Source organism: Carassius gibelio, chromosome B14 (assembly GCF_023724105.1).
Source record: "Carassius gibelio isolate Cgi1373 ecotype wild population from Czech Republic chromosome B14, carGib1.2-hapl.c, whole genome shotgun sequence".
Classification (NCBI taxonomy): domain Eukaryota; kingdom Metazoa; phylum Chordata; class Actinopteri; order Cypriniformes; family Cyprinidae; genus Carassius; species Carassius gibelio.
Window position 1 is genome coordinate 991,989 of NC_068409.1, and position 21,247 is coordinate 1,013,235.

Below are 21,247 nucleotides of genomic sequence, written 5' to 3' on the forward strand. Positions count from 1 at the left end.
CAAAAATACGCTTTAGATAAAGCAACTAGTTAATAGTGATAATTGGTTCCAAAACTAAAGTGTTACTGAGGTTTCTGTCTTCATTTACTCACCCTCATATGGTTCCAAACAGTTGCATTGACTTTCATGTTCTTGAAAAAAAAAAATACATAAATAGTATACAAGTCAATGGCCACCGTCAACTGTTTTGTTACTAACATTCTTCAAAATATCATCCTTGGTATTCAACAGAAGAAAGAAAGTCATACAAGTTTCTAACAGCATGGGGGTGAGTAGATGATGGCAGAAATTTTATTTTTGGGTGAACTATCGCTTTAAGATGGAAGGGGTGTGACATCATCCTGGTAACTCTAGGAATATGGGAAGACCAAAAAGACTTCTATTTCTTTGCGAGAAGGTAAAAACCCAGCAATACCATGAACTCAAGAACATTCCAGGAAACTCCAATGATGTTTAGGTGTGTGGTGGTGGTTTCTGGTAAGCATCTAAGGCATTTGACTTCACCCTGGTGTAATTTTAGTCAAATGGAGACACCACAAGGATTTCTTTCTTTGCAAATTGAAGGAGGTCGGAACTCCAGAACTTTCCATTTAGCTTCATTGATCTGTCAAGTCATCTTTCATCCCTACTGTATGAGTCTAGGCAAGACAATTATCCGATAAGTTGACTCACATGGGATGTCCATGCTGTAACATGTTGTTCTCAGACATTGAGTTTTGTAAGCATCATCCTAATGTACAGTAAATCTGTGCAAATGTAGGAGGTAGATTAAAAGATAACCCATTATGTGATAAACTACTTATTTTGCCTTGCCATTACTTTTTTCATCCACTGGTCCAAGGTTTATTTGTATATCCATCCATACATGGCAGGTGATTTACTGGAGGAAAAGGATTTAGGGCACAAGATAAACAGATAGAATAGCTAAAGCCTCGATACCAGTTGACAGCAGCTTGAGGAAAAACCTCAAAAACTCTTCCACTGTACACGGAAACCTGTTGCTAAAAATGTACAATAAAAGCCCCATGGAGCAGATTGAAGGTGTTGTTCAGGAGCTTGAAACAGCCTTCATGATCAGGTTATTGATTATTTCGGCTTTCCCTGCATTGATTTTGCTGCTTCAGTACTTCAGTTTGTGGCTCTGTAGTAGAAACTAGTTACAATATTCGGTCACACTTTATTCTAAGGTCCACTTCTCACCATTAACAAACAATTGATTTTGCCTCAATAAACTCCTAATTTGCTGCTTATTAATAGTTAGTAGGTACTGTAGTTGTTAAATTTAGGTATTGGGTAGGATTAGGGATGTAGAATATGGTTATGCAGAAAATGTGCTTTATGAGTACTAATAAACAGAAAATATGATAATAAGCAACTAGTTAACAGTGAGAATTGGTCCCAAAACTAAAGTGTTACCCAATATTCTCAATAATGTGTTCTTCCTCAAACAACTTTAATTGCTTAAAACACATCAGAGAGCTTAGGAATTAGTGTAAATGAACAGCAGGTTATCAAAGTAAAACCAAGGCCAAGAAAAACAAAACCTTTAAACTTTCTAACTGTTAGCACATGAAAAGTGAAACAAAAGCTGGTGTGCTCTTTCTCAGTGTCACCCCTCATTACTGAACAGCTTCAATGGATTTAAAGGACCCAAAATGCTTTGAACCAAATCCGTTCCAGAATTCTGGTGTACATTTCAGCCAAGTACATAATTCGCCATGTTTCTGATGTTTTCCCCCACATAAACAATCTGTTCGCATATGCATATTTCCACAGTATGTTACAAAAAAAACCATCGGAGCTAAAAGCTGATCAAAAAAGTTCATGCTCAGAGTTTAGGATAAGGCACTTTCGCACTGCATAGTTCTACAAACGTAGTCCCAGGAACTTTTTGTTGTGTGTGATGGGTTTTATGATGAAGGATATGGAATGTAAATGCACAATTTATGCGATTGAAAGAGCATGACAATTTCCTATGAAAACTTGCAGTGTTGCATATCACCAAGGCTGAGAAAAGAACCAAACACTGCAGAAACCAGGTAGCTAAATGCTGTTTTCCTTATTCGTGGACTAAATATTTTTACACAGCTTTTTGAAAAGCTAAGAAATGCCTTGTAGACTGTGTTTTGCATGCTTTTGGCCAATCAACATACATGTACATCAGAGGTAATTCCTATAGAACTCTTTTAGACACTACTCTGAAGTAGGAGCTAATTTAGTTCCCCCAAATGGAGCCTAGAACTAAAACCATTCCTAGTTCCTATGGTGCGAACAAGCCAAAAAGCAGGCACTTCCGCCAATAGCTCTTGGAGCTACTCTATGAAAAAGTTCCTAAAAAGCCCCTATAGAAAAACCTACTCAAAACACATTTACACAATATATGGGACAAAGTGACCTTAAAAACAGTGTGTTAAGCAGACAAATGATTAATGGTTATCTAAAAGACAATACCTCATTTAAAAGAAGACAACTATATCCAAAGACACTGGAAAAAGGCAATTAAAATGGCAATTTCAGACCAAGGTCAGATTGGTGTGTCTTTCTTGGCTTCAATGATATTCGGGCAGAGCAGCCAGATGTTTTGGAGGGCACAGCGGACATTACGTAGAGAGCGGGTCAAGTAGTTAGCAGTAGCAGACTTGTGCCACATCACTGCTGGGCTTTGGACTCTGGGATCTCATGGGTCGGCTCTGGGCTGTACGCCAGCTATGCTCCCCTAATTGTGAGAGTGGAACACTCGCTGGTCATAACTAAAATTTGACGTGTTGCACAGAGGGATCCTGCAAATTGTGAGGCACCTGCTACTTGTCTCCATAGCTGCCTGCCAGCTACCTGGATGACTAATGTGAGATTCCAGGGGGATTCAAGTGCATTGACAGAAATGCCAATTATGATCACAAAAGCCTTGTAGTGATTGTGTAAAGCAATTTTAACAATGATTTAAAAAAGCTTAAGGTCTAGATACCAGGGAGCAACAATAAGGTGACAATGGCAGTAAAGAGCTCCCTTAGAATAGCAATGTACCTCAATTAAATCTCTTGTGCCTTTATTGTTATTGGAGGTAGCGCTCAAGAAATTTCAAGGATGTCTTGGGTTTTAAGTCCAGTCGAATAAAAGTATTTCTGATAAATCTGGCTTTGGCCAAATACAACAGTCACAAAGATATTTGCTAGCATTTTGCCTGACTCTTTTGCAGTAATTCCAAGATTGAGGTATTGCAAGTCATCATCTTGCTGAATGGACATGGAATCACCAATTGTTCATTATCTTGTTCAGTGGTGGTCAATCCAACACCTTGGAGAGCACCTTCCCTGCAGAGTTTAGCTCTAATTCTAATTAACACAACCTGGGGTGCGTTTCCCAAAATCATCATTAGCTAACTATTGTCGTTAGTTCCACTGAGCTCTATTGATAATGATGGGACTTGCAACCAATTGCTTTTTGGAAACGCACCCCTGATAATCAAGCTCTTCAGGTTTACTAAAAACTTCCAGGCAAATTTGTTGTGAGTAAGATTCTGCAGGACACTGGCTCTATAGGAGCAGGATTGGACACCCCAGATATTGGTGGCTGAGGATGCTTGTGAAATGGACAGTAACGGTCATGCTGGTTGTGAACTGTTCAACAGTCCACACATGACGATTCTGCTTCTTTCCAATATGGGTTGGACCAATATTGGTTAAAATATAAACTCATGAGTCCACTGGACCAACTTTCACTCTTCAGATGTCTTCTATGTTCACTCATGTGCTGAAGGTCTGCTTCTATGAAGCTTGCCGACCAACTAGAATTGTTTTACTTTAGGTAATCATGAACAATGCCCTAGAGCTTTTTTTCCATGGCTAGTTAAGGTCAAACAAGGAAACAAGAATTTGTTCAGATTTTTCAATGGTCTCAAACTATTAGATTATCTCTTTGATGTCAAACCCTTGCAGTTGTTTTGCAGTATGTCTTAATTGGTCAACATTGATGTTTAAAACTCTATTTTATAGACCAATAACAGGCCTGCTAATAAGCAACTAGTTAATAGTGAGAATTGATCCCTGCACTCAAGTGTTAAAACCTGTCTGAATGTTTTTTTGTTAGTCTGAGCTGACGGAAAGAAAATGAAAATGTAGTGTATGATGAGCACAGACTGCATTAAGTCAGACTCCACTGAATCCATTCAGTTGGGGGATATCCAACATTTGTAATATCTTCAGCCAATGTAAATGTGACATAAATGAAATATACAAATGCGCTCAAGAAAATATATAGCCTACATTCTAATGACTCAAAAAAGATTTCAAGATTCAGTGCCAGGAAACTTTTGCAAATCCAGCAACAAGGTCTTCCTCAAAAGCACTTATTTTAACATCATGGGAACTTACATTTCTGGTGGATATATTACGCATATTGATTTGTGTGTGTGACTAATCAGACAGTCAGAAAAGAGTCCATGCATATGCCATCCAAAAACAGACAGAAGTGTTCCTACACCATTGACTGGTGCGGTAACAAATCTGTGTCCTGACCTTCTTCTTGACACCATGACTTCATTCATCAGGACAGCTTGTCACTTAAAGACAGCGTACTGATCCAGTCTTCCTGGTCCAGACTTTCCCATTTCACAGAGTCACACACCTCTATAATAACCCCTCACTCCACCAGATTTTCCACACCCTCCTCCCTCCCCATAACTACTATTATTAGATGTGTCTCTGGTTATTTATTTATTTATTTTTTTACAGTGACCACCGTAGGTGCCAAATTGCCATTTAAGAGTGTCCCTCTGGGTTCTCTCTTCTTGTTGTTATTTGATGGTGACAGGCTCCTTTGTTAAGGAGAGCCTTCCCTTAGCCCACTTAGCTTAGCGCTTTGACAGCTCCACAATAGAAGCCTTTTCTCCAGCGAACTGCCAGGCGACCAGATGTGGGGGGAGGCGGGGAAGCACTCTGGAGAGGGATCGTGTGTGTGGGTAACGACAGGGTGGGCGACTTTCACCCTCGCGCTCCATGTCAACATTGAATTAATATTTGGAGGTGAACAGGGAGCAGGGTTCAGATCTGGCAGAGCTAAGAATATATATGTATGAATATAGCTAACAGAGGGCTATAAATATAAGTTTATGACAGGGTTTTATATTGAGTTTAAGGGCAGTATAATTCTTAATAGAACAATAAACAGAATCTCTCCCCTTACACGAACAATGCCCCCTATCTGTTAGCTTTACAATGCGACACCTCTTTGAAAGTGAGAAACTGTTAATACGCTGAGGGTGAAGCACAAAAAGGGGGATTTCTTCTTAACATTCACACATGCCCCGACATATTTGCGTTTCCTTCCGAGGCCTGATAGAAGAACGTTTCCATCACTTCCTGGGGGTCCCTGAGGAACACGCTCCTGGTAAAGCTGTTTACTGTAGCCCCTTCGGAAATGAATCCAGGCCTAATTTAAAAGAAATCCACACAGAGTCACCATTTCAATCACAGGCAAGTACATGAAAATGCACTTGGACTAGCACAGCAGTAAATAAACACATTGTGTGTTTTTTCTGGGAAGACAAGAGCACGCCGGCACTGCCCTGAGACTCAGCAGCGCTCCAGTTCTGTCAACACCACACACGTCTCAAAAGCAACTCAAGGTCCCAAAAGCTGCTACTGCTTCCCAACTGCCACATACTTCCATGACAGGCCACACTTACAAAAAAGTACTGTTACTACCGTTGTATTATTACAAGATATCCAGATACAATCATAGTTTATAACACAAATAATCAATAAAAGGTTTATGTAAACAGTTTTCATTTTTGTGTTTTGCAAAGTTGTAGCCAATCCTCATCCTCCAAACCTCTAATCGTCCAAACACTTTGTCAACCCAATGTTTACAATACACCTAAATACTGATAGACAGAGAATTTGTCTGATTGGCTAAAAACGTAAAGGCCACACCTCCAACTGTTTATTTTATTTATTTTAATAAATAAAAAATTGCACACATTTCTTTAGATTTCTCAAGACACCCATTTTAGTGATATCAGCCAGGTAGTATGGGCATAAATAAATAATAATAATAAAAATAATAATAAAATAAAATTTTCCCATAAATGAACACATTTGAACATTTTAAGTACAGAAAGAAATAAAGAAAGAAAGAAGAATTCCAATAAATAATAAATGGTGTTTTCAAGAGTTTTCACATGAATAAATCCCCATGAATTATTAAAAAGATTTGATACAACTCTAGTTTTTTTTTTCTAAACCTGCAACCAATGTAAAAATATTGTATTAAAATAATACAAATAACAATTATTACACAGAACTAATTACAGTAATTGCTGCCATCTTTGCTGCTACTGAGTGAAACATTCTGAGATTAAACAGAAAAAAAAAGAAAAGAAAAAAAAAAACCTGTTGGGGGTGGAAAAGCACACATAGCAGTGGGAAATGCTAAGGCAACACCCCTCTCCTCCCGTCCTCCACCCTAGGAAAACTTTGATTAAGGAGCCCCTGATGGACGAGTGCTCCAGAGGGCTGCTTCCACCTCCAGCCTGTCCCATTCATCCTCACACAACCTCCCCTGTTCTGTCTCACTCTGTCCAGCGGGTTATTTACCTTGGCCCGGAGCCACTTCCGACTCAGATTCAGAGCTGACTGGAGTGTCACATCAAGAGTCTATGTTAATGTTTGTGATGAAAAAGCACCTTCCCCCCACCTCACGTCTGGGTGCCTTCTCTTTTCTCCTCAAGAGCAGGGATTCTGTTGTCTGTGTTTATCTTCACCGCTGAGGGAATGTCAGAGTCTTTCAGAAGTGCTGTCTAAAAGGGATAAAAGGAACCCCTTGAATGCTGTGAATTCAAATCTATGCTTGGACATGAAGACATCAGGAGAGTTTCATATGGAGGAGGAGAAATAATGCTTACAATGCTTCATTCAAACCTGTTAACCATGTCACATCATCAATGATTATTTATATATATCTCTTTTCACTGTGTGGTCATCCCAAAAGTAGTTCTTCCACAGTTCACTTTAAGACTGCTTTAATGATTAACTCTCAATTAGCTCAGAAGGTTCTTATGTATGTTATATTTAAATTTTGACTTTGTTTCAGAAGTTTGTGAAAATAAAATAAAAAATAAATAAATCTAAATCGACAAAAGAAATGCATGTTTAATGTGCATACAGAAGTTTAGATAATTTGGTCTAGGAAGAAGGAATAATCAATGCTTGAACGTATTATCTGTATTACAGAACCTGAGCATGATGGTCTATTCTATTCTATTCTATTCTATTCTATTCTATTCTATTCTTTACCTTTTTTGATGCCAAAATATACTGTATATACACTGCTGTTCAGAACTGTGAGGTCGGTTTTTGTATGTTTTTAATATTCTTATACTGGATTATTTGATAAAGAATATAGTAAAACAGCAATATTGTGAATTATTATTACATTGTTTTCTGTTTTAATTTATCATCAAATATACTTTTTTCCAGTAACTACTGTATTACTCCAGTTTGCAGTGTATCGTGATCCAGAAATCAAAATATTTATATATTCATTTAATATGCAAATTTACAGATCAAGAAACATTTCTTATTATAATTAGCGATGGAAATAGTTGTGCTGCTTAATGATTTGTATGGAATGATACATTTTCTTATCAGGATTCATTGATGAATATAAAGTTTGAAAGAGCAGCATTTATTTGAAATCTTATTGCCACTTGAATTATTATATTGCCAGTCTTACCATTTTTGTTCCTTCCTGGTCTAAGAGTGTTTGCTACAGTGCTCTTATTCTTAATACAGATCTGGATGCTGGCAAAGGTTATCTGATCAATCTCTGACTTTGCAGCAGTTCAGAGCCTCCTGGCATCATTAGAAACCAAAGCTGAAGACCATCCGCAACCATTTCCATCATGAAGACAGCACTTACCGCTCTCCTCTCCCCTTCCTTCTGATGACTAATTAAGCCTAATCAATTACAGTTTGATGACTCCCTGAGTTGACTTCATGTGAGATGAATGCTGTATAATGTGCCTATTTAATGAAGGGGTAATCAGACAGGCTTTTGTGTACTGTATGACAATCAGCTGAATGAAAACTCTCTTTAAATACAGATATAAAATGTCTCACTGCACCGTCTCTGGCATCAAAGAGATAATTCACCCAAAAATCAACATTTTGTCATCAGGGGGTGACCACTTGTTCCAAACCTGTATGGGTTTCTGTTGAGCACAAAATAAGATATTTTGAAGAATGTTGGTAACTGAACAGTTGACGGCAGCCACCGACTTCCATAGTATGAAAAAAATATATATATACTATGGTGGTAAATGGCTCCCATCAACAGTTTGGTTAATCATCAACATTCTTCAAAATGTTATATGTGTGTATAGTGCTGTATTTCAGGTGAATTATATATATATATATATATATATATATATATATATATATATATATATATATATAGTAATTTAAATCTACAGAGCAAATAAATAAAGTGTAATAGGATAAACACTTGAATGTGTATTTTATTTCCACTAGTTTAAAATAAGTCAAGTTATGAAAGCAAAATAGCCTAAAATCTCAAAACTGACTAGCATGAGAAAACATTGGCATTGTCTGTAGTGTGTTGCCTTAAAAGGGAAGATTCTGGTCAAAATAAAACATATAGATTGCCATAAATCCAATATTCCATAGTGGAACACAACACCATAATAATAACCTCGAGCAGAACATGTGAGGAGAGCAACATCCCTTAGAATATCTAATCCACTAGTAGAGGCTATCATTGGTTTGCGGCCTTGTCTGAGCTTGACACTAGCCCATATTCTCTGGTGTCCTCTCACAGATGGTGGGAAAAGCACCAGTTGAGTGTGACTAATATCAGGCTCCGAGTAAATTACACCACTGATCATCGGCACTCGCAAGGAGGTTACAAAATGGCCGATCCACTGAGGAAAAGTGCCATTTAACGACTCCTCACAACGGTAAACTTCAAATTAAAGCCTCTGTACTATCCACCTAATGGATGATTGTGGCTCAAGTGGGAGAGATTCAAGTGTTAAAGGTTTATAAGATGGCCTATCTGAATCCTCCATGTTAGTCTTGAGGTATCTGTGTGGTAGAGTGAGAAACATTACTGCCCAAGGTTATGGGACTTGAAGAGTTAACATCACTTACTGAAAAGTGATACATAATGTCAACATCTAGGAGCAATTAAACAATAGTATGAATCTCAATTGTGGATCCATAAGTAGATGGAATTTAAAGGGACAGTTTCTTTCTTCTGCTGAACACAAAATAAGATATTTTGAAGAATGTTTGTAACCAAACAGTTGCAAATTCCCATTGACATCCATAGTGTGAAATTCTATGGAAGTCAATAGAAACCAGCAACTGATTGGTAACCGACATTCTGAGGAAGTCAACAGTTGATGGTTCCCATTGACCTCTATAATATAAAATACTAAGGAAGTCAATAAAGACCATCAACACTTGCCGATCCCCATTGACCTTTGTTAATGGGAACCATCAACTGTTTGGCTACCAAGAATCTATTTAAGTCAACAGTTGTTGCTCCCCATTTTCTTCTATAAAATGTTGAGTAACCAAACAGTTGCTGCTCCCCATTAGTCTCGCGGAGTCAGACCTTCAGACTTAAGGTCTGGAATTCATGGCAGCTTTAATTGGCCAAGGCCCGCCCATGAGGCCGTTTGACCGACATGTCAAACAACCTATTACAGTTTGTTTTGTTTATCAGCACGTTTTGAGGCATGGAAATGTTGCCACAATAACAGACCGGTGTGATTCTACGACTTTAAATATTTCACATACTTTTGAAAATTCAGCATTTAGTTGATCATAATAAGCACTGATTAGCCCCTTCTTTAGTGAGGGGGTTTGGCACCACGTTATTTTTGTTTCCAGGCAGAATGTTAAAGAATGTGACACACACATCTCGTGGTAATCCTGTAGAATTCAACCAATCCTATGACGACTTCGACATTCCTGAGCTGTTTCCACTGTTGTGTCCCATATGCATCAGAAGCTTAGCCAACGGTCCCCACTGACCCCCATGCTATAAAATACTATGGAAGTCAATAAAGACCAACGACACTTGCTGGTTCCCAATGACCTCCATAATATGAAATATTCAATGGAGTCAATGGGGACCAGTGACTGTTTGGTTACCAACATTCTATGGACGCCAACAGTTGCTGGTTTCCATTTTGTTACATAAAATGTTGGTAACCAAACAGTTGCTGGTCCCCATGCATTGACCTCAACATTATGACTTATTATAATTCAATAGGGACCAGCAACCGTTCAGTTACCCACATTTTTTTTTAAAATATCTTATTTTGTGTTCAGCAGAGGAAACTCAAAAAGGTTTGGAATGACATAAGGGTGAGTGAATGATTTTAGGTTTAAGTACTGTCAATTAAATACATTTTGACGTGACTGAAAAAAAAATCATATTTGTGATTTTGTTGATTATATAATTTCATATTTAGACCCATGGCACACAGGTGAAAGACCAGTTCTCGCATTCGTCACCCCCCTTTGACATTCAGCAATGCAAAGACTGTTCAATATCATGTAACATTTCTGTCAGCATGATATTTCCTGATATTAACTTCTGTCTTCTCTACAATTCAAACATTCATCCTAAGTTCATGCACTCGGCTCTCAAGGACAAAAACAGTATTGACATAAATGTTCTTACCCTGAGGGCTGCATCCCTAAACATTTGGAATGGTTAAATCATTTAAGACCTTTAAATATCTGGCATATAATTTAGAGGAATACAGGCGGAGTGATTCTGAGCAGCAGCAAAGGAATAATGGAGCAGTGTAAGAAGACAGTGGGTTATGTGAATGGCATGCAGTAAACACGAAGAGCGGCGCTCAAGGCTTGCTCTGGGTCTCAGGAATAAAAAGAAAATGACATATCAGAGACTGGGACCAAATCAGCAGATAACTGCAGCTTTTAAGTGGCTTCCACAAGTAAACAATGCAGCATTCCTCCAGCTATTGTTTGCAGTATCACCCCATCGCTGCCTCTCCAAACTGACACACACACTCTCTGCCACACTCATTTGTTTGACTTTGTCATAGCTGTTTAGAAACAGCCTTTTGAAGAGGTTCTAACAAATTTCGGCGCCACTCAAGTTTAATTCTTCTTCGCTTTCCATAGAAATTATTCACATTAACTGACCTAAATTTGGACGCTAATAAGAAACAAAGAAAAAAGAACAAATATATGAAATATACTTAAAAATTATAGCAACAACTGCCAGGTTCCATCCCCTTTTCCTTTTTTCTGCTATCAATAAAGTAAACGTAAAAAGAGAAAGAACAAGCTTTTGCATCAGGCTTTTGTGTTGTTACAGTAAATGCTTAGAGGGGATTTACAAGTCGTCAACATAATAAATACTTACATTAACACAAAGGAAAAATGTGGAAAACATAATAAATAAAAAATACTGAAATTTAATGTGTATTTTATGTTTTGCTTAAATTATAAAAAAATAAAATACAATTAAATAAACTGTCTAAATAAACAGGTCATTTGTATTAGATTTATGGTAATTATCAAAGAAACATTAAAGGTACAGGTTGTAGGACTTGCCACTAGAGGGTGAACTATCTGAACAATAACAATCGCGTGGTTTGATGACGCTAAGAAGGAGCGTGGAATGATGGGATTTGTTGTCTTCTATCCAACTGCTGATGGCCATCAATCAGACGGGAAGATAAATCAAGGATTTAACGCGAGTTCAATGATTTGCGCGAGTAGATTAAATACAAAGTCAATGCAAAGACGCAATCAGACTATGTATCAGACTCGTCCTCCCGTGGGTCTAAAGACGCGATGCCCAGCGTTTGACGTGTATGCCCCATAATACTAATTGTTAATTGTTATAATAGCATACATTTTCTGTAAAGATACAAATCAAAACAACACACCTGTCGAGTAAAACACAAGCGAGATCGGCATCTCTTTCTAGTTGAAGTTTGTTGTGAAGCTACTTCCGTATTTGTGCATGACACTGTTGTCATGTGGTTTCTGCGTCAGTAAAGGCAGCAACAAAGGGTACCGTATTTTTCGGACTATAAGTCGCACCTGAGTATAAGTCGCATCAATCCAAAACTACATGATGATGAGGAAAAAAATAAATATAAGTCGCACTGGACTATAAGTCGCATTTATTTAGAACCAAGCACCAAGAGAAAACATTACCGTCTCCAGCCGCGAGAAAGCGCTATATGCTGCTCAATGTAGGGTTCATTTCTCTCGGTTCATGCCAAATTAATTTAGATAAATAAGTCGCACCTGACTATAAGTCACAGGACCAGCCAAACTATGAAAAAAAGTGTGACTTATAATCCGGAAAATACGGTAACTAACGTCATTGACTGGCGAATGCACTGCCCCGTGTCACTGTTTAGAATAGGGATATTCTAATGATTTACAAGTAGTTGAAAACATTAGAGATATTGTTAGTAATCAGCTGGACAAAATATATAACACTAGCCTAGTGGTTTTTGGATATGTTACTGCAAATATCCCACAAATTGTACCTTTAACTTATAAAGATAAGTTATGATGGCATTTTCTTTCTCAAGTAATTTAATTTAGTTTTTAGGATACTTCTGGAAACAAGACAAACTACCTAACACTTTTCCAGAGCTGCAAACTTAATCCACCCCACCCCCCAAATAATCACTGTATTAACCATGTTGGCTAAATTTATGTAAACATAGAATTCATAAATTATTTTATTAATCTCCAAACTCTTTGTTTCATAATCAATGTTCCTTTAAGCAGTGCCGTATTACTTACTAGAAGTGTTTTCTATGAACATAAATAATGCAATGTATAATTTTTCCTCATAAGATGCATGAAAAAAATACCAAAGGAAAATGTCATTGCACAACAAAAATACATAAAATATGAGGAAAATGCGACACACTCCATTAAGTAGTTTATAACATGTGTCCTTCAGTCAATGCCATATCGTAGACATTGAATAAAGTGTATTTTAATATGTCAGAGGAAGTCTAGGAAAGGGTTCAAGTGAAGGACCAACAGTTGTAATGTTTGTTGGTGAAGACTGCCTTTTTCCCTCAGCTGGGAATTGACCAGACGTGTCTCACTGGGAAATGTTTTACACAGCAACAAAGCAAAGGGTACGAACATTCTCTCTCCCTCTCACTCTCTTTCGACCCAGGGGTGCTCCCTCAAATAATTCATCAAATAAATACTCACGACTTCTGTGGTACCGACTTGGTTGCAGGCTTGTTACTGGAAACATTGCAGCGTTCTGTGAAAAGAATTTCATGGAAATATTAGAGAACAGGTTTGACTGCACGCGCCCAAATACCAGCAGTCTGGCACAGACTACAATGTGTCAATAACACAGCATTCCATTACATTTTTTATTGGAAATCAGGATTTTATTGCTTTATGTATTTATTTGATTTTTTTGGTCAGTACTGCTTGACGTTGCTAATATGTGACACATAGAAGCAAAATGTTCCTTACTTCCATTGTATCCTGAGGTCACATGCTGGGAATCCTGCAAGAAAAAGAATAATATAGGGAAAGTCAACAACTAAAATAAAAAAAAAAACCTTAATCCAACTACAAAACTACAAAAAAAAAAGAAAAGAAAAGAAAAAAAAGGGCTACATTTTGGCCATTAACTCAGATGGAGCAGCTACAGATGTGAAATAGTTTTGCTGATAGCTTTAATTGATTTTACACTAATACAATTAGAGCAGGCACACGAATCACACTTGAGCGGGTGAGTGGTGCGAAGATAAGGCATCTGCTTCCGCTGATGCCACCATTACAGATGGATTTATAGAGTCAGCGTATTATTAGCATGTCAGCCAAGCCAACTCATGAGATTCAGTCCATGTCCTATTAAAAGACAAATAGTGGACGCCACTGCAAAGAGAAAAGAGCTTGATGGGATTTGAAGAGATCTTGAGTGGAATGTTCTGTCCTTACTTACACAGGGGTTTTTAACAGGCTTGTTATTTCAATTTTAAATATTGTTCAAAAACTCTGTAGTATTCATTTTGAAGGAAATTATATTGTAAATGTAATCAAACTTAAATCTGTTTTCTAATAGACAGCAGAATAACTGGCTACATAAAGTTCCATAAAAAAGTTACATGGGTCACTCATTGCCTCAAAGCAGCTGAGAGGTAAATATATTTTGACATCATGCTAATGACATTCTTTATCTCAGGACATCTGGTGAAGAGTGATAAACATATGTTATAACAACAGCCGGAAATCTGCTTAGAAAAATCAAGAACAACTTTTGCTCTTTGACTTTTACCAGAGTTTCCCATAGTATAAAGAGTGTGTAAGAGCATAGAAAAACACCAGAGAGTATTAAATGAGGAAAATACAAATAAAACTATAAATGATGTAGTCCTTGTTTCAGTGTAATTAAACATTTTAGTACTTAAATGTGAGTTATACTATTAATTAACTGCATGCACTTACTAAATGGTTAGGGTTAGGATTGGGGCTGGTTTAGGAATACCTGCATGTAATTATGCATAATTTATTTTTATTATAATAGTAAGTACATGTAACGTGGTATATCTTATAAAAACTAAGAATACATTTTAAAACAGTATTAATAATAAAACCACATTTTAAATGCAATGTCTATAAATGGTTTGAGCTAAATTATCTCTTTATGTACCTTCGAAACAAAGCATGACCCTAGCAATGCCCCTGCATCCAAGAATGCACTGCACTGTGAAAACAATAAATTCAATACAGAGAAAAAAACAACAGAACATTATTTAATTTGATCTATTTACTTACAAATAAACAAAACAAGAGTTGACCACTGTGCTGATCAAAAGAGAAAAGGTAAAAAAAAGGAAAAAAAGGTTAATAAAAATAGTGCACTAAATATGAGTTCAAATGAGACCAGCAATAATAATGAATTAAAAGAGTTAAATGATGAGACTGTAACTTAGATTTAAAATCAAATAGATTAGGGAAGATAAGGGAAGACTATTCCATAGCCTAGGACAGGCCACTGCAAATGCACGGTCACCTCTCAACTTCAATCTTGATCTTAGATATGACAGAGAAATACTGTCTGTGGATTGCACACATCTGGCAGACCTATTTACATTTTCAAGATCTGACAAATAAGGGGCAAGACCATTTAAGGGCTTAAAAACAAACAGCAACCTTTTAAATTCAACTCTATAATAAACTGGCAACTAATTAAGACATTAAAACCAAAGTAATCTGTTCTCGTTTATGAACCCCTTTTAAAAATCTGGCTGCAGCATTCTGAGCCATCTGAAGCCATGGCATGGAGGATTGGGGTAGTCCAATATACAAGGAGTTACAATAGTCAGAACCTGATAAAACAAAAGCATGTAAGACTATTTAAAGATCTTTAAAAGATAGAACAGATCTTAAGGTTTATTTAAAACATGACTTAACTACTGAGTTAATATGTTGGTCAAACTTAAAGGAAGGAATCAAAAGGAACTCCAAGATTTTTCACCTTTGGTTTGATTAAAGAGTTTAAATGACCACAGTTAAAATTTGGTTTTCGTTTACCCACAGAGGGCCCAAAGACAATTGCTTGTCTTTCCCTCATTTAAATGCAAAACATTTTTAGACATCCAAGATCTTACATCATTTAAGCATGCAATCTATATTTCTAAACCATTATTGTCATGGCTTTTAAAGGTAAATAGATTTGTGTGTCATCAGCATAAAATGAAAGGACACTCCATGCTTCCTAAAAACTGAACCCAACTGAAGCATGTACAGTGAAAACAAGATGGGAGCCAAAATAGAGCCTTGAGGAACACCAGAGGTAGGCTACAGATGAAACAGTGCGACCGATACCTACTGAAAAAGTTCTGTTAATACAATAAAATCTGAATCAGCTCAGGGCACTTCTTCGGATGCTCAAACACTTTTCAAGGCACGATAAAGGAATGCCATGGTCAGCTGTATCGAATGCTGCACAAAAATCTAAAATCACTAAAATTACTAAGTTTCCAGAGTCAACAAGTAGAAAATTTTAATATAAGATGGCTTCAATTTCATGACTGAATCCATTTAACTCTGCATGGTAAATGGCTCAAATGAATGTAAAAACATTATAGGAATCAGAAGATCTGATGGGTCATCAGTAAAATAAATAATGGACTGTCTATTTGCTTCTATTTTTTCCACAAGAAATCTAAAATAATCTTCACACGAAGTTCAAAACTCTGCAAGACAGATATTGCCTGTTGGATTCAGAACAGAATTCAAGATATTAAACAAAGTCCAAGGACCACTGGTGTTTTTGGTAATTTTTGCAGAAAAATTGTTAGACTTGTCAACTTTCACAGCTTTTTGATATGTTATTAGAAGATTCCCATTAGATTTCATAGGATACTTTGAGTTGATAATTTTTCTATCTACGTTCTGCATATTTGTCTTAGACTATTAGTATTACTTTTAGCCATGGTTCAAGGTTGTTGTTTATTTTTTATTTATTTTTTTAGAAATGTCAAATATTAATATATGTACTACAATTAATTCAATAGTGAGAAGCATTAATAACAATATTTCAAACTAATTAGTAAATTAATATTTTACTCTATATTTGTGTGTGCTGTGTATTTTTATTGATAGATTTTGTAAGCCAACACAAAATTACACAAAAGCTTTCTCTTGTTAGAAGCACCAATTTTATGTGTGTGGAGTTGCTACCTCTGTAAAGTTTTTCAAATCAGGTTCAGTTAGAAAGAAGACTTTGCAGGTAACTACAGCTCAATTGGTTTTTAAACAAAGCCAGAACCATTCTGAAGAATATTAACTGCTTGCTTTGTAAGCCCTATAATTAGCAATAGCATTTTATGTCATGATACTCTGCATTAACTCAGTAATGCTGACTAATGCACTATAATGTTGATGAAGCCCATTTAGTGTAAATAGTTCAAAGCACAGAGGGAGAAAGAAAGAGAAGGAGCCCACCTTTGAAGGGATGGGAAACTTGGTTTGTTCAGCTTTGCCTGGTGTGTGGATGGCAGTGAGAGGTGGAGGCCAGGAGTGGGTCATCTCCTTCAACAATAAAACAATAATACTTATTGAAATAGCATGGACAGATAGAGAGATTGACAGATTATGTGCTTGCTGTTAAAATGAATCTGCAACATCTGTGTAAAGATTCAAATTCGAGGCTAAACAGTCAAAGATGCAGAAGCGAAGAGCGCAATGAGAACAATGAGCAGTTTTATGAAAATAAATAACAAGCCACACAGTGTTTTTTTATTTTTTATTATCATGTATCTGGTGGGAAATGTGATGTACAGTAGGTATTCTACGAGCACAAGTACATAAACAAACATCTTGTTCAATTATCAGAAGTGACACAGAAAATGACGATGGCAAATAATCACAGATAATCCCTCAGAAGAGATTGTATTTATTAAACTTTCTTTTAAGTGAACTGCCATTTTGCCTAATGACACATGCAGGAATACTGTGAAATCTCCAGCACACTCTTTCCCAAGAAAACCGGTGTTATTACATTCCAGAAAAATGCTCCCAAAATCCATTCATTTCTTGGAGCTTCAGTGGGGGCGATGCATGGCGGTGGAAGCTTTGAGTTGCAAATTACATTTATTAAAAGCAACGGAGCGTTCCTCCTGGAGCCAAACAAGGTTATCCAAACAAGAGCAGGCCGGATCAGAGACTGTTTACTCTTACACTTCTCGGACAGCTCAGCTATACATCCCACAGATATCTGTGTTCAGATGGGAAATATTTTGTTCCAACAACCTTTAGTGTACTGCTATATTCATATTACATACTAAATATGAGCTACGCATTTTCCTTTACCCTTCCTTGTTATGGTCCTTTATCTTTGTTTGGAATTATATAGTGGCCTCAAGAAGTGTCTAAGTTATGCTTAAAGGAATAGTTCACACACACACAAACACACACACACAAAAATTCTTCTTCATCTGCAGAGATTTGGAGATATTTAGAAATACATCACTTGTTCACCAATCTATCCTCTGCAGTGAATGGGTGCCGTCAGAATGAGAGTCCTAAATGCTGGTAAAACATCACAATAATGCACAAAACTCCAGTCCATCAAAAAGCTAATGTCTTGTGAAGTGAAAAAAAGTTGTGTGTTTACAAGAAACTAATCCATTAAGGCATTGTAACTGTCACTTCTGGACAAAGTGCAATGAATAATATTACTTCCTCCAGTCAAAAATATTTTTTTTTGCCTGAATTAGGAGAGAAATATGCACAGATCAAGCACCATTTAGTGAAAACAGCCCAAAATAGTCCTAAACAAACATGTTGTGGATTCCGATGTGAGAGGAAAATCAGAGAATGGCGTTCCTAAAATGTTATAATTTTTGTATTTTGGACTCATATTTTGGCCAGAAGCATTGGTATACAGTCAAAACCTATTGATGGATTTGTTTCTTACGAACACACATTATTTTATTTTATTTTTTCACTTTTCAAGTCATTAATTCAGGATTACTTGTGAGTTATTGTGATGTTTTATCAGCTGTTTGGACTCTCATTCTGATGGCACCCATTCTAAATCTGTTCTTATAAAGAAAAAAAAAAAAAAAACGCATCTGCATCATGAAAAATCTTAAAGTGTAATTTATACTTAAGTGGATCGTGTTGAAAGTTAATGTGATTCTGTTCACATGTGGTTAGTCTGCTAGAACATCTGTGCAACTTGAGGAGAACTGACCTCATAATCTAGAATCACCAGTTGATTAAAAGTTATTGCATGAATGGCTCATAAAAGGGAAACCAGTTCTGAGAAAAGGTCCTGCAGCATTTGATATATTATATCTAATGCAACATTCGTATGCTTCTATTCTATCCAAAGAAGTTTGACAGACAGGAACATCTCGGTACACATGACACAGTGTGTTAAGTGGTTAAAGAGTTCCTGCATGCTCTCATCTGATTCCCACATGCCTCGCAGTCATGCAAAATATTCATGATCTGCTCAGGATCTGCCAGAAGAACACAAACTACATTAACTCACAGTATAAAGTTTAATATTGTTTACATATAAAACTATCAACCACTAACATAAAAACAACCATTTTAATCTGGCTATTATTATCATCATCATTTATTTTCATTAATCCTGCGCATTTGGCATTAATATATTCTTAGGCACTGTGACATCCAGCTGCATCCAACTAAAGCTGCAAATCTGCTCAACCTGGCTCTGTTCTAGACATTTTATGACCCTTAAGTTATGTAATGGGAATATGTCCATGAGCCTGGATCAGGATTTTCTGCTGTTTGGAAAACGAGCCGATGGCTTAACCTTTCTCTCCATGGAGAATCACTTCATTTCTTGGACATCTTTGAGAACAGGATATAAAGGGGCTAATGGGCCTTCAATGCAGCGTTTGCACTTAATGCATGACACACTACTGTTGGAAAGTTTGGGGTCAGTGAAAAAAAAAAAAAAAAAAAAAAAAAAAAAATAATAATAATAATAATAATAATACTGCTACTACTACTACTACTACTACTACTACTACTACTAATAATAATAATGCAACTTCTGAAAGAACCATAGCTTTACCATTACATTACTTAATTATTATTATTATTATTATTATTATTCAAAAATAGAAACAGTTATTTAAAATTTTAAAACTTAATATTCTATATTTTCTAATATTTTTGATCACATAAATGCAACCTGGTTGAGTATTAAACCAGTTAAGTATTAAATAACGAATAATTTAAATCTTTAAATATTTTAATATTTAACGATAAGCATGAGGAAAATAAATAAATTAATAAATAAATACTGACCTTGACTGATCCTTACTTGAACAGATGTGCATTTTTTAGCTCAAGGACCTTTTTTGTAGGGATATGCAAAATTGCACTTTTTTATTATTTCTAGATAGACTTTTATTTTATATATATATATATATATATATATATAAGAGAGGTCTCAAGATCCATTCTTAAAATGGGACTATTTTTGACTGTTTTTCTGTTTTAAAGTTTTGCACTGAACATAAACAACTTACTACATGCGTGCATTCATTTACATTAACACAACCAGAGTAAACTGCTCTGCCCGGTATTTGAGTAAATGACATAAATTCAACAAATATATAGGCTAAATACCTCTAAGCTTTTGTTGCACAAATCTAACTCAGCTCAAACCCAAACACAGACTTTTGTTATGCATAATAACAGGAACATTGCTCAGGGCAGGTTATTTAAAGTCCCATACAAACGGTCTTGGAATGCACTGTTGAATGCGTTGGGCTTGTTAAGAAGGTGGTGCTTTGATGGCTGCAGGGGCGCTGCTTTAAAGAAGCTGGATTTAGAGATGTGACTTCTCTCTGAGAGTTTACTGTGCTGACAGTCTAAAGCACACTGAAGCAGCACACGCTCTCAGCATGATAACATCCCTCCCTCCTCTATGAATTCATTACCTTAAAAGTGCTGCTGCAAAAAATATTAAAGCTAAAAAGAAATCTGAAAAAAAAATTAACTACTTAACCTCGACCATCCTGGCCCATTCCTAGCTCTTTGACAAGTTATATTTAGATTTGGAAAGCAATAATCTGTTGTATCGAGACACTTTTTACTGACTTACAAAAGTTCGGTAACACTAATAGCTATTTTAGTGACGTGTTGCTTATTAACATGCTTATTATTAACATATTACCAGTTTATTAGTCCTTATGAAGCACATATTCTGCATGACCACATTCGACATCCCTAATCCTATACCTAAACTTATAACAACTAATAATAAGCAACACATTATTAGTTTATTGAGGCAAAATCATAGTTAATAGTGTGTTAATAGCGAGAATCGGACCTTAAAATAAGTGTGAACAAAAGTTCTCATCAGAAAAAAAAAAAAACGACTAACATTCAATGAGAACAATTACTGATTAAAATGTGAAAATATGTTATTTTGATTCCTGTCTATCAGCTAGCAGTTATGCGTTATGACATCACTGGGATTCTTCAGTGGATTTTTCCACATCATGGATCTGGAGGAATGTGGATTGAATCCTGACAGACAGCAGCAAAAAAAACCCCGTCCTCATTCATGAGTCACATGTGAGTAAAAATCAGCGCCGCTCAAGTGTGAGGGACTACAGCGGCCCCTCGGAGCAATCCCACCATGCACTTCAGCAGACAGATGTACTCCGGGTTGCCCTGGC

At 36.4% G+C, this 21,247-nt stretch overlaps 1 protein-coding gene across 1 annotated transcript in view; it reads right to left on the reverse strand.

The window, feature by feature from the left end:
- Positions 1–21,247, reverse strand: part of LOC127971119 (AF4/FMR2 family member 2-like) — a 199,479-nt gene that overhangs the window by 64,428 nt on the left and 113,804 nt on the right. The window contains exons 5-7 of the mRNA XM_052573934.1: positions 17,019–17,105; positions 13,536–13,569; positions 13,260–13,314 (exon numbers count right to left, since the gene is read on the reverse strand). Of these exons, the coding sequence (XP_052429894.1) occupies positions 13,260–13,314; positions 13,536–13,569; positions 17,019–17,105 (176 nt within the window). The remainder of the gene's footprint in view (positions 1–13,259; positions 13,315–13,535; positions 13,570–17,018; positions 17,106–21,247) is intronic.